The following is a 14364-nucleotide window of genomic DNA, read 5'->3' on the forward strand; positions in this document are numbered from 1 at the left end:
GATTAAGGATTCGTCACTCCTTAGGTGTCATTTCCCTGGTCTCTGTTTATGCTCCGACTGAGGCGAGTGATCTCACCGTGAAGGACGCATTCTACGCCACACTCGAGTCTGTGGTTGATCAGTGCCCCAGACGAGATACACTTCTAGTCTTGGGGGATTTCAATGCATCGACTGGAACTGATAGGGACGGTTATGAGGTGTGTGTTGGTCCCCATGGGTCAGGAACTATGAACCAGAATGGCACTAAGTTCCTTGACTTTGCAAGAAGTCATGGACTTAGGGTGGCTGGTTCATGGTTTCAGCGCTCACAAGCTCATCGCTGGACTTGGTATTCCAACGCTGGCGGTGTGGTAAAGGAGATTGACCATGTCCTCATTGACGGTCGTTGGAGGATGATCCAGAACTGCAGGGTCTACCGGAGTGCTCAGTTCCTCAATACTGACCACAGGCTTGTTGTAGCAACTCTAAAGCTGCACCTTAAATCCTGGAGAATGGTACCATCCCAGCCGAGGCTGGATGTTGCCAAGCTCAGGGATGAGAGAGTAGCTGAGGAGTTTGCGAACAGGCTGAGTGGACACTTGGGGGTCTGGGTGCTTTGGGGAGTCCTGAAGAGTTGTGGAGCGCCTTCAAGACCACCGTCCTTGATGTTGCCGGTGGATGCCTTGGAGCTCACCGCAGGGCAAAGAAGAATTTTGTCTCTCAAGGGACACTGGATACCATTGACCAGAGTCGCAGGGCCAGGCTGAATGGCAGAGCTGAGCTGTTCAGGGAGCTGAGGCGTAAAACTGTACGTGCACTGAGGGTGGACAAGGAGGCCTATGTGCGAGGAATCTGTGAGGGGGTAGAGCATCACCTGTGGACAGGTGATTCTCGTCCCGCTTACAGGGGAATTCGCGCATTACGTTCATCCAAGCCCATCCCTCGGAGCACTACAGTTCGAGCAGAGAGTGGTAGGCTCTTGACAGAGGAGTCTGAAGTGAAGGCCCGCTGGGCCGGTTACTTTGAGCGGTTGTACCAGGCTGATCCCCCAACTGTCGAGTTGGAGGTCAAGGGTGTTACAATCCCTGTTGCTGACCCTCGAATCAACTGAGGTCCACCTACGCTTGTGGAAACACGGGCTGCGGTGAACCAGTTGAAACGGGGCAAAGCTCCAGGGATCTGTGGCATCCATGCTGAACTTCTCAAGGCTGGTGGAAATGCTGCACTCGTGTCGTTGCATGCAGTTTTGTGCTCTGCCTGGAACACAGGCATCATCCCAACTGACTGGAAGAGGGGCCTTGTTGTCCCTCTCTGGAAAGGGAAGGGTGATCGCCAAGACCGCAACAACTACCGAGGGGTGACGCTGCTCTCAGTGCCGGGCAAGGTCTTTGCTCGGATAATTCTTGATAGGGTTCGCCACCATCTGCTTGAGCACCAGCGTCCAGAGCAGTCAGGCTTTACACCAAAGAGGTCAACGATTGACCGTATCCTTGCACTTCGTGTCCTCACCGAACGCAGACGAGAGTTTCGGCAGGGGCTGCTTGCAGCCTATGTTGATCTCTGTAAAGCGTTCGATTCAGTGAATCGGGATGTCCTCTGGAGGATTCTTGGTCTTCGTGGGGTGCCACCAAAACTGATCGATCTGATGTCTGAACTCTACTCTGGTACCGAGAGTGCTGTGAAGTGTGGTGGTACCATCTCTGACTTATTTCCAGTTGTTACTGGAGTTTGTCAGGGATGTGTACTTGCCCCCACACTTTTCAGCACTTGTATGGACTGGATTCTAGGGAGGATGTCGGAGAGATCAAGTTGCGGTGCGTCATTTGGGAATGTCAAGATCTCGGACCTTGACTTTGCAGATGATGCAGTCATCTTTGCGGAGACTTTAGACATCCTCTTGGGGGCCCTCGAGGTGCTGAATGAGGAGTCGGAGCCGTTGGGATTACGGGTTTCTTGGGTCAAAACTAAGATCCAGGCTTTCGGTGACATCTTGGATGCTGTTGTCCTGTCTGTGTCTGTTTGTGGTGAGGATGTTGAGGTCGTGGAGAGATTCACTTACCTTGGCAGTGATATTCATGTCTCTGCTGGCTGCGAGTCAGAGGTCAATAGACGTCTGGGTCGGGCCTGGGGAGTCATGGATTCACTGGATCATGGGGTGTGGCGCTGCCGGTACCTGTGCGGGAGGACGAAAGTCCGAGTCTTCAGGTCCTTGGTACTTCCAGTCTTGCTCTATGGGTGCGAGACTTTGACTCTGACCAAGGATCTGAGACGGAGACTTAATTCCTTTGGTACCAGGTCTCTTCGGAGAATCCTTGGCTATCGCTGGTCGGATTTTGTGTCCAACGAGCGGTTGCTGAGAGAGACTCGGATGAGATTTGTTACCTGCATAGTCCGTGAGCATCAGTTGCGGCTGTATGGACATGTGGCTCGTTTTCCTGACTCTGATCCTGCTCACCAGATTCTCTCAGCGAGGGAGTCTCATGAGTGGAGGAGGCCAGTGGGTCGACCACGTGCCTCATGGTTGCAACAGGTTGACCATCATCTCAAGGAGATGGGGATGGGCCTGGCATCTGCCTGGGGGATGGCCAGACGGAGGCCCTTGGAGTACCGGCGGAAAGTGGACGCAGCGACGCGCTGTTCTGGCACATGCTCCCATACCTGACCTGACCTGATTTCTCCGACAAGGGTTGGAGGTAATGACTTGAATGGTACGTGATCTCGGGCAACTCTGCTCCAGCCAATCGGAGCCAAGATAGCGGTGACGGAATCAACCAAAGGGAGTTCGGAATCTGACGTCACGGACGCAGAACCAATCGGTGTTGCTTTTACTTGGACATGCTTATAAAAGCACATGTGATCATTGTTTCTGGTTTCTTTGCTGTGTATCATCTTGAGAAGTACAGCACGAAAAGCTTCGGTATTATCTTCATTATGTCGTGTTTGTTTTCATGTATTTTAAAATTCTGTGGGACCAACCATCTGTTCATTTCAAAACTTATTCTTCCCCATGCTTTCCAACTTTATTCACTTCATCCAATTCAGTCTTGTACCTGTTGTAAAGGTTGTGCTGGATATTAGCAAGTAGATCGATGACAAGTGCTTCCATTTCATCCTCTCTGCAGACAACCTTTTCTCCAGTGTCCCTCCTTACAGCTACAAATTCCTGGCGCCGTATATCTCGTGGACCAACCTCGACACGGATTGGCACTCCCTGACAGTATCAGCAGCTTATATCAAATCACTATGATACTTTACTGAAAACATTTCCACAATTACTGCACCCACTTCCCCTTTGAGACAACGTCCATCCCAACTGTGGTCGTCACAGTGATGATGGCAACAACAGTACTTTTTCTGCACAACTTTTTTTTGTGTCACAACCAAGTTAGATGTCATCTATTGGAAGCAGTTGCTCCTGTTAACTTGACACCAACTACTATGTTCCTTATCACTGACTGACTGCACAACACCAACTGACTGACTACTCAACATCAATTGTCTTATTTCTTATCATTATCCTGCACTTGTCTTTCTCATACTTAATACCTTGAGTTCCCAGTGGTTGAACTTCCATCCAGGAGAATAGTTATCCCGGAAGTCATCGCTGGCGCGCACACCACGGCAGACAAGCCGTTTCTGATATTCATGACATTTAGCGAGCAGAGCAACGCGTTCATTCTCTGGCAAACTTGCAGTAACACCGCAGGGGATGATGACCACCTGAACACATGAGGAGAAGAAAGGGGTAGAGAGAGAGATGGTAAAGAAGAAGTTTTAGATACATTTTGTTTTCCCTCAAATAGATGTTATCATTTGAAGTTTGGAATTTGTTTTGGAGCAATACCTGTATCTTAGCAACACGAGGTGGGAGAACCAAGCCCTGGTTGTCTCCGTGTATCATCGTTAGCACACCAATCGAGCGGGTGGTCAAACCCCATGAATTTTGGAAGGCATAGAGCTTCTGTTTAGGGCAGAGTGGATCCTCAAACATGATTTCAAACATTTTCGCGAAGTTGTTGCCCAAATGGTGTGATGTGGCAGCCTGTGGGGAAGTAAGTTGAAGGATTTAAAATGGGCACACCATCAAGATAGTTCTAATCAACACCATAAAATCTGGCCTTTTCAAGATGTCTTGATGTCTTTTTCAAGACGTTGAATTCAAAACCTTGTTCATATTTCGAATCCTCGATTCAATGTGGTCACAACCCTAGGAGCCATCACCTGAATGGCACGTCCACTCGCAGAAACAAATGCCTCCACTGTAGTGGTGTATTGTCCACCAGCAAATTTCTCCTTCTCGGTCTTCTTGCCTTTTACTACTGGCACTGCCAGAAACTCCTCGTAGACCCTTGCATAAATGTCAAGAATTTGTAGCACCTACAAAGACATGAATAAAACAATAAACAGCGAATATGATTATGAACAGCAAGATGTTATCATGCAAAAACAAATAAGGTGAAGAAACACAAAAGGCATTTGACCTCACTTAAATCTTACGACAGCGCCACAACCCACATACGGGACGATTACATTTTTTTATTGTCCGAAACGTTATCCTGTACACTCCAAGTACAACATACACTTTTCAACTCATTCCATCCAGAAATTCCACAGATTACATTCAAAGCCCCGTACCTCGTCTGCAGCATCCTTCTCTGTTGCATGTGCTGTGTGTCCTTCTTGCCAGAGAAACTCACGTGTGCGCAGGAATGGTTGTGGGTGCTTAAATTCCCAACGCTAAAAAACAAAAACAAAAAAAAAACAGCAGCAATTAAAAAGCAAGAACCCTTGACCACTAACGAAAAAAAAACAGAAAAAGCAAAACGAACACATTCAACACTCGAATGATAATGAAAGTACGAAACATGCAGAACAAGTTGGGTTTCTCATGGACGGGTTAATATCCCCAAATTTTGATTTATAAGTTGTTGGCACGACAGGTGGTGGCACCACAGCAGGTGACGCTACATAATACACAGTTAAAGAGATAATTAGCGTCCTACCCTAATCGAGCACCCTCCACAGGACTGAATTTTTTTCACCCACCTCCCCACCAATACATTCCTGTGCACCCACAAGTACAACTACCAGTTCAATTAATTCTATGAAGCAGTTCAGTTCTCATAATGTTTCCACTTACAGGAGTATGAATCTTTTACTATTCAAAAAAACTATCCTGCATACCGACTGAGTACAACACTCAGTTCTACACTCACTCATTTCATCCAGCAGTTCAGGAGTGCATAGAAGTCAAACACTACACAAACAGTCTGATATTCTATGAATCTGATATTCTAACCCAAACACCCACTTCTATGATGTCTGGTTTTCATACAGAGAAATGGGGATATTTTATATGTATTGTAATACTTGGGAGCAGTGCAATACAAAACATAGAGAATTTGTGTCCCCTCCTTCCTTCCTCCCCCACTCCCAAAACCAGGAGTCTGAAATTTTTTTTAAAAAGTAAAATCTCCTCATGCAGACACAGAGTACAACCAGGAAGAAGTTTAACTCACTCCGTCCAGTGGTTTAAAAATGCATACAGGTCAAACAAACAAACAGACTTCTCGACTTGTATATCATATCATACTCACCACCACATTGCACCACTGATTCAGTTTGATGGGGAGGTCTCTGTGGGATTGAACCCATTTGGCAAAGGTTGGGTACATTACTGTGGATGGAAACAAGACATACTGATTGACTTGCATGTATAGAGCTCGTATCTGTGCTTATCAATGGTCCCAAAATGCAAGTATTTTTTTTAGAAACAAAAGGTTCACACTGGGTCACCCCAAGCGGGATGTGGGACATCCTGTGAACTGTGCTGTCATTGCAATAATAAATCCGACAAAATAATTGCTCTCTACTTCTTGTTTTTATTATTGCGTATGGCAGCTTGGCTGCCAGGTAGCTGTCATTTTGTTGGGGCATGACTGTGCCACTGGTGATGTATCCCTATTACCAGTACACTGGTGCTCATTTCGCCGACCTCGAAAGGATGACAGGCCGAGTCAACCCCATCTGGTCTTAACTCTGTGGCCAACGGGGCTCAAACTCAGGACCCTAAGATCCCAAGCTACCACCCTAACCACCAAGCCAACACCAGGCTGACATTGCTCTCTTATGCAAAAAAAGCACAATATGCAATAAAAATAGCATGACAGCGATTGCAAGCAATGAAAACAGTTTCTCCATTTCAACACCAGCAATGACTGTTCATTGTTGGGTTTGAGCAGGAAGGAAATTTTCATTGCCTGGTCCTTACCTGTCTCGCTGGTTGGTCTGATTGCGATGGGTTCCGCCAACTCGGTCTTCCCCGAATGAGTCACCCACGCCACCTGACAAATACGCATTTGTCAGGCAAGTTCAAGGCCTGCACAAGGCATTTGTACCGAGCACATTTACGATGAAAGGTTTCATACGACAGGGACAAGGCAGCCACTCTCATTTAATAAGTTGAAGAGACATTCTCCCCATGCTAATGTGCACTACTCTGACCTGTTTACGGTTCTGCACCCAACTCTCTTTATCGGAGTGTATGTTATAGAGTGATGATAATGGTCTCCCTACTGAACAATCAGAAACTTTGCAGTTGCTCACACTCTAAACCCCATACATCTCATCCCCGTGGTTACATCTGGGGTGGGAAAGGTTGGGGTGGGGGGCGGGTGGGGGAAGGGGAAGAGGTAAATTCCTAGATATTAGTGCACATCTGGAATTGCAGACAGAATTGAGAAACCTATATTCCAAAACCTTATCCGGTTACCTTCGACTAAGCAAAGCTGCACTTGTGTTCAACATGTTGAATATGTCAATGGCGTCAATTTAAGGGAGAACATGCAGGTACACATCCAGCAACATTGACAGTTCTTTAGTATCCCCCGTTGATACTCGATCACAACGAGTACCTTTTATTAGTAATGGAATATGTTCATCTGTGCAACAGCACCCATCAGAGGTTCCATCACACAACTGTATGGTGAAGGTTATGACACCCGGTCAAGAAGTCTCACGTCGGTCCTCCTTCATTTCTGTGCTGAATTCATATTTTATGGGGATCTGTGGTGTGTCCAGCCTCCGTTTCTCTGCTTTAGGGCAGAACATTTTGGAACCCGAGGTTTAGCCCGCACGCCTGACCTGATCCTCATGACTGTTTCTGGACCATGGAACCTTTCCTTTTTGTATTGCCACTTTACACTTTCAGCCTTCCTGTTCTCATTTACCTGTTCTTTCTTCTTTGTTTTCCTGCTGTTTATATGTTTTAGTTGAACACTTCTTTTCCGCTCCTTTTGATTTTGATCAGTGGTAAAGTAAGCCATGTGTGCATGCAACTCAACAGCATCATCAAACTGTCTCTGACTTGCTAGTTAATCTATTTTATTCTAAACATCACTCCACGAGAAGATTCTCCTTCATACGTACATGTACAAGGGGCAGTCAATAAGTAACCTTAAAATGGTGACATAAATTCGAGAATGTAATGTGTGTAGTTGTAGACGACATATGTTATATCTATTGGTAAGAGTCATGTTTTCCCTGTTTTAGATCTGGAAACATTGAGCGTATGACGTCAGTCGAACAGTTCCAAGACGGCAGCTCCCTTCGAAGCATGCACCAGGGAGGAGCAACGTTATGTCGTCTGTTTCTTGGGAAGCAAGGGTGTGAATCTCAGTGAAATCCATCGCAGAATGAAAATGAAATATGGTGACATGTTTATCGCTGCAGCAGGTGCACGACTGGGACAGGAAGTTTAAAAGTGGAATGTCCAGTGTGGCGGACGCTGCTCGCTCGGGCCGGCCTCACATAGCAGAAATGGTTACATGACTCGAGTGCGTGTTATGGGAAAACCGTCGCATTACACTGGGTGAAGTGGTCTCCAAATTGAACATTAGCCATGGTTCAGCACACCTTATCATTCATTGCTGGGGTTCTGCAAAGTGTCTACAAGGTGGGTGCCCAGACAACTCGCACCCGAACTGAAAGAACCCTTTTAAACTTCCTGTCCCTGTCGTACACCTGCTGCAGCGATAAACATGCGTCACCATGTTGCATTTTCATTCTGTGATGGATTTCACTGGGATTCACACCCTCACTTCCAAAGAAACGGATGACAGAACGTTGCTCCTCCCTGGTGCATGCTTCGAAGGGAGCCGCCATCTTGGAACTACTCTTCTGACATCATATGCTCAATGTTGCCCGATCTAAAACAGGCAAAACATGACTCTTACCCATAGATATAACATATGTCATCAACAACGACACACATTACATTCTTGAATTTATATCGCCATTTTAAGGTTACGTATTGACTGCCCCTTGTACATTAAATGCCAAGGCAAATGAAAGGCACAGAGAAGACCTCTATAAATACAGTATTATCTTATACTGTGCCTCAATTTATGTGCATAATGCTCCCTTGTATGAATGGAAGGGGGCCGAGGGGGTGGGGAGTTGGAAAATTCTACAAATCTTGATGAGCATGCCAATAATAATAATACAATAAAAAAAACCAGGTAGATTAACGATGATTCAACAAATTAAACCAAGGATTCAATTACTCTACAAAGCATGAAGATGTCAACAAAATCTAAACCCCAAAATACTATAAACGTGAGTGCAACTACCTCTGGTGCAAAATCTTCTATATGTGAGGCCTCCTTCTCAAGCGCACTTTGGGACACAAACATGGGGAAGTAGCAGTTCTCCACTCCAAGCTTCTTTATTTCTCCATCGAAGAACTGCTGGATTACTTCCCATATAGAATATGCCCATGGACGCAGCACATAGCAGCCACTAACGTCGTAGTATTCTATCATCTCAGACTTTGTGATGACCTTCAAGTGAATGGGCAAAAAGAGATTAAAAAAGGGTTAAATGTTACAGAACAGAAAACATGAAAGTTTCCAATCAACAAACCAATAGCAACAAGGTAATTATTCTGACATTATCTCGGTTTCCAGAAGCATAGAACACAAATGTTTAATACTGCTTCCTTCGGTTTTGAACCCAAAACCTCTGGGAGGCAAGTCCAGCTTCCTCATCACTCGGCCACTAACACATTCATCAATTCCTTTGTATCCATCCACAAGTCTAAGCTTTCTGCTCACCTTCATGTTCTCTTTTCTGTGAAATCACCTTCCCTCCGGCCATTCAGGACAGTAGCATAATGACACAATCTCATGTTGATCATACCAACCCATGGCTCTTTAATTCTTATGAAACCTGCTCAGTCATGTCCACCTGCCTCTTTCTCCACCCACACAAATGTTGTTTGTCTGTTTGTCTGCCTAGTTATCAGTATATTGACCTTCTACCTCGTCTTTCATCTCGTAAACAAGCTTTGACCTGTGTAATAATAAAAGATTGGAAGCAAATTAAATTCTCCAGAAACAAATTGTCTTCCTCTCCAAATATTCAATTAATTGCTATTTGTCACAAAATGCCACATATTTTAAACACTAAGGGGTGTAATATTCTGATAAATTATCAAAGTACTGTATCACAATCTTTTTGGTGACATTATATAACTGGTAACGCGATTCAAATTGCAATAAAGCCTTTATATGCAACATTATTGTTACATTTGATATTCAGACACTTTGGTTCAGTTATAGGAAAGTGTTGCAAAATAATACCTATTGACATTGCCAGGTGGTTTTATGGGTTCATACCTACTCTGCTAAGGAATCGTAAGAGGAAACTGTAATTTGCATGTTTAAGCACAGAGTCGGTGTGGATGAAGTCATGAATTATTGTCAGCATGTTGTCAAACCACGAATGATCATGTGGTTACTTAACTTGCCAATTGATGCTGCATGCGGTTTCCAAACTACTTTATGATCATGTGGTGACCTTTTTTTTGTACACACTGTCGACGCTCGTATGAGAGGTAACACACAACGTACAACAAGGGGAGCAGGAGACAAGAGGAGTGGGAGACAGAAGGAAAAAAGTGTGGTGAAACAGAGACATGAGGAGATCTGTGAAAGGGAGAGGGATGGGGTGGGGTACACAGGGTAAACAAGATGGCCACTACAGGGACTTTCAGGAAGGAAACTTAACTTGCCATTATATTCAGCATGTGGCTTCCAAACTACTTATGATCATGCATTTACCTAAATTGCCAATTGATGCTGCATGCAGTTTCCAAACTACTGTTACGTCTGAGGGGGGGGGGGGGTATGCATTGAAAGGGTAATTAGGATGTTTAATTAGGTATGCCATGCTGTTCGAGTTGTACCAGGATCTCGATGTAATAAGTAGCAACTCAGTGGTGATAAGTTATCTAGTAAATGTCCATTTCTTTAAGGGGGAAATGATAATTGTCACGTAATTAGATAGGGAGACGGGTTAGGGTAAGTGTGTATGCGTAAACCCTTTTAGTATTCCCTGTAGGCTTGCCGTGACGTAACAGGACAGTGCTGCGGATGGCTCCGCCCCGTGATCACGATTGGCGGAAGGCGATGGCAGAGGGCCAATAAAAGGGCTCGATTGGAAGTGACGAGGACTCGAGTATAAAAAGGTTCTGTTCGGGAAAAGAAGGGGAGGAAGTGATAAAAAGAAAGCGTCTGGTCGAGGCTGTTGATCTCTGAGCGTGCTCTCTCTCGTTGAGCTGGTTCGTTCCTCGATTCGTCGTGTCTCGTGGCCTTGCTGTGCCTCGCGCCTCACCTCGGTTGGCTCTGGAGTTCTGCTGGCTCGGAGTACGGGACCGAACGGCGGCCGGACCTGCCTCCCTCTCCTGCTCGCATCTTGGCGCCAGAACTGGCTCCCTGGCGGCTGTGAGCGGTCTTGGGCCTACACCAGGAGGTCGACACCACCAGGAACAGCACCACGGTGGCTGGTCGGAGCTCACAGGCAGGAAACTGCGGCTCTGCGCGGAAGGGCTGACGGAACCTCGGCACCACCGTGTCTCCTGCCCCTGATGAGCGCAACGCCAGCTCGTCCGGCACCAATCCAGTGACTGTTACGTCGACACCACGGGCAAGCCTGACCACCAGCTACGTTGTGTGTGTGTGTGTGTGTGTGTGTGTGTGTGTGTGTGTGTGTGTGTGTGTGTGTGTGTGTGTGTGTGTGTGTGTGTGTGTGTGTGTGTGTACCTGGCGCCTTAGAGGGTTTGAGATTTGTATATCCATTGGAATTGTTTGTGTTTTCCCCACGCCCGAACCCACACCACCATCCCGTCGAATCGCCCCGGATCCCTCCTCTTGCAGAGTCTTATTATCGCTCTGGTTAGAGAAATAAACATTATTAACTCAGTGAAAAGCGACTCGTGCCACCTTCCTCGTCCCGTTTGCTGTAGAGCGATTAAAACCGCCATCTTTGGGTTATAAAAAATAAACCGCCTCCATCGTTTCGGCTCATTCTACGTTGGCGGGACTGTTCAAGTCCCGTGGACGTCACACTACTTATGATCATGCAGTTACCTCACTTGCCAATTGATGCTGCATGCAGTTTCCCCTTCAAGGATTTTTTTTTTTAATGACAAATGGCACAATTAGCAAATGTTCCTCATTGTTGTGCAGTATGTTTACATTCATACATTTGTAATGATAAATAAATACGTATAAAAATGCAAAATTAATGGATGCTTCGTTTATATTTTCTTTGGCCTGCTTACAGTAATGAGGTTACGGTGGTTAAACTGTTAGTCTTAAGTCACAGCAATGTATTGCAATTTCCCCACATATGCAAATCGAAAAGCGTGGTTAAGCAATTGGTTAGCTTTGTCTGTCTGTCTGCAAATGTTAGTTAATAATGGAGGACCAATTTAATTTCAATCGATTGTTATATTTTGAATGTGAATCGGAAAATGAACCTGAAGTTTAGCCGTACTTTAGCTCTAAATTTGGAAAGTTGGACGGAATCTCATCCCAATCACACATGCACAGAGAGGAGTAAGGTAATTTATTTAGTACGTCTGCCTGTCTGGCAGTTAAACAAAATTGAAAATCATTCCAAACTGTTTTTAGTTTAGTAAGTGAAACTTACTGTTTTTAGGGATGTCATAAAGGACACAACCAACAGGCATGAAGAACTTCTGTAACATGTTAAATAAGGTGATGTAAAAGACAAGGACATGGGCAGGGTTGGCGAGCGGAAAATTTGATTTGTCGTGATGACGTAAAATGCCATATTATTTTGTCCAACCAAGTACTGTATTGGGAAGTAGAAGGGTTTTGAAAGTGCCAATAGGCGATTTGTGTTCTTCAGTATTCAAGTATATAATTCAAATGAAACAAAATAAAGTTTAAAGATTGTAGAATTTTTTTTTCAGAAGTTTAGCGCCGTGATGCAGGGCCCTTGAAACCACCTTATTTAACACGTTACATTAGTTATTCGTGCCTGTTGTTTCGCCTTTATAACGTTCTTAGAAACAGTAAGTTTCCAGTTAGGAATGATTTTCAATTTTGTTTGACTGCCAGACAGGCATAAAGAGTTAAAAAAACAAAAAAACTTCTCACTCCTCTCTGTGCATGGGTGATTAAAACAAATTCAGAGCCAAAGTATTGTTCAACTGCAGGTTTGTTTTCCAATTCATGATCAAAATATAACATTCAATTAAAATTAAGTTGTTCCTCAATCATAAACTGACTTTGTAGACAGATAGACAGACGTGAACCAATTGCTTAACCCTGCTTTTCGCTTTGCGTGCGTGGGATAAAAACAGACACATATAAAACAGAGAGACACCCACACACCCTTCCCCAGTATATCAAAGTACCTGAGAATACCACTCAGAAAGATTTTCTTCCTTCTTTACTTCAATGCCCAATCTTGGAAATAGGAGAGAGATGGAGAGAATAAGGAAAAACAAATGTGAAAAAACACAATGTATAATGCATTGGCAACTCATGAGATTATTATACAATCTGGTACTGGTGAACTATTTCATGCAAGTATGAGGTTACTGCCATTGAAAGGCGTAAAAGCCTTGCCGGTTAAAAAGGAGGAAAATGGAAAGAATGTAATACATTGTGATGACTGAAAAAGTACGAAAGTTTGGAATCTGTTTTTTTTTTTTTTTGAGAGATAGAACATTTTGTTGCATAAATATAAAAATTTTAACAAACGTAAACACACCTTTTAAATGTCAATTGTTTTTGTATCTCACAAAGGCAAAAACAAAGGAATACTAGTCTTTATCAAAGCTCGTGCTGGTCTGCAGGACTGCTCGAACACTAGGATTTTTTCAATAAAAATTGAGAAATGTATGCTCACTGCCGTGGGAAGTTGACCGCTTTGTTTGACAACATAAGTTTCACTTAAAAAACATGGGCTAATGTCTGAAACATCAGGTTGACCTTGCCTGCCTTTGCAGTTAGCATACCTTTAGCAACTTCCATTTGATAAAACATAATCAGAATCGAAATAAATTGTTTGATAAAGCATATTGTGCGCACACACCTCGTTTGTTTCTTTGACCCCTGACTTTCCACACCTCCTGCCAAAGGGTCTTTTGAGCAACCTTTATGCCCAGCTGGCTCCTTTACTTCCGGCTTACTGCTGGAGGATCGGCTTGTCGTCACAGTGGCTGGCTGGTAATCCTTACCAGTCTTCTGCTTGTACTCAGCCTTCAGCTCCAGAAGCACATGCACAGCTGCCTCCACAGTATCCTGGTGCACAGCAAGAACAATGTGAAAGTACAATGGCAAATAAAATATAAAAATATTACCTGAAAGCAATTTCATTAAAATACCTTCCAACAAAAAACAACAGCATTTTGAATCATTTCCTGTTAACATTAGGTGGCATGCAGGAGACATCATGTGACATGAAAAGTGATGTTATTTCAAGTAGAACATGTGACCACATACAAAACCAATACTGCAAGACATCATGCCTATTTATGCAAATGCAAAAGACTCGTCATGCCTTACTGCGGCCCAATTTGCTGGCCTTCTCTGCCTTTAGCATCCGCACCAAGTCACCCTGCTCCTTTACTCGCTCATAAAGAGCTGCGATGTTGCAGTTATTCGTCTCAAATTGCATAGCAGCTCCCTGATCCTTCATCACCAACTGAGACTGAACTGGAGCTTTGCCAAACTGGTCGTCCTGACCTGTCTGTACCATATGCTCAAGCTTTAAGAGCCAAAATAACATTCACAATGGCACCAATCTCATCCTAAGGGCAAGCGGTGGAGAACACTAGCAAAAGGTCGCGAGCCTGATGGAGATTGCCAAGGCTGATGATAGTGCCATAGCCTTTCCAAGAACTCTGCTTTTAGAGTGGTAAGAACTTTACGACACGGTTCACTTCATATTGGTTAAAGCACAGTGGGAACCATGCACGTAAAATGCACAGTGGTTCACATAAACAGGTAAATATTGCATTATAAATAATTTATGATCCTTTGTAATTGAAATAAAACCAGTTCCACA

The 14364-nt window shown here is 44.4% G+C and overlaps 1 protein-coding gene across 1 annotated transcript in view; it reads right to left on the reverse strand.

Moving 5' to 3' along the window:
* Positions 1-14364, reverse strand: part of EPRS1 (glutamyl-prolyl-tRNA synthetase 1) — a 125931-nt gene that overhangs the window by 23025 nt on the left and 88542 nt on the right. The window contains exons 23-32 of the mRNA XM_085887809.1: positions 13390-13598; positions 12707-12758; positions 8610-8819; positions 6251-6323; positions 5577-5656; positions 4615-4716; positions 4201-4356; positions 3824-4021; positions 3526-3699; positions 3030-3190 (exon numbers count right to left, since the gene is read on the reverse strand). Of these exons, the coding sequence (XP_085743935.1) occupies positions 3030-3190; positions 3526-3699; positions 3824-4021; positions 4201-4356; positions 4615-4716; positions 5577-5656; positions 6251-6323; positions 8610-8819; positions 12707-12758; positions 13390-13598 (1415 nt within the window). The remainder of the gene's footprint in view (positions 1-3029; positions 3191-3525; positions 3700-3823; positions 4022-4200; positions 4357-4614; positions 4717-5576; positions 5657-6250; positions 6324-8609; positions 8820-12706; positions 12759-13389; positions 13599-14364) is intronic.

Source organism: Eptatretus burgeri, chromosome 7 (genome assembly GCF_056783735.1).
Source record: "Eptatretus burgeri isolate ZD-2024b chromosome 7, Ebu_testis_v1, whole genome shotgun sequence".
Classification (NCBI taxonomy): Eukaryota; Metazoa; Chordata; class Myxini; order Myxiniformes; family Myxinidae; genus Eptatretus; species Eptatretus burgeri.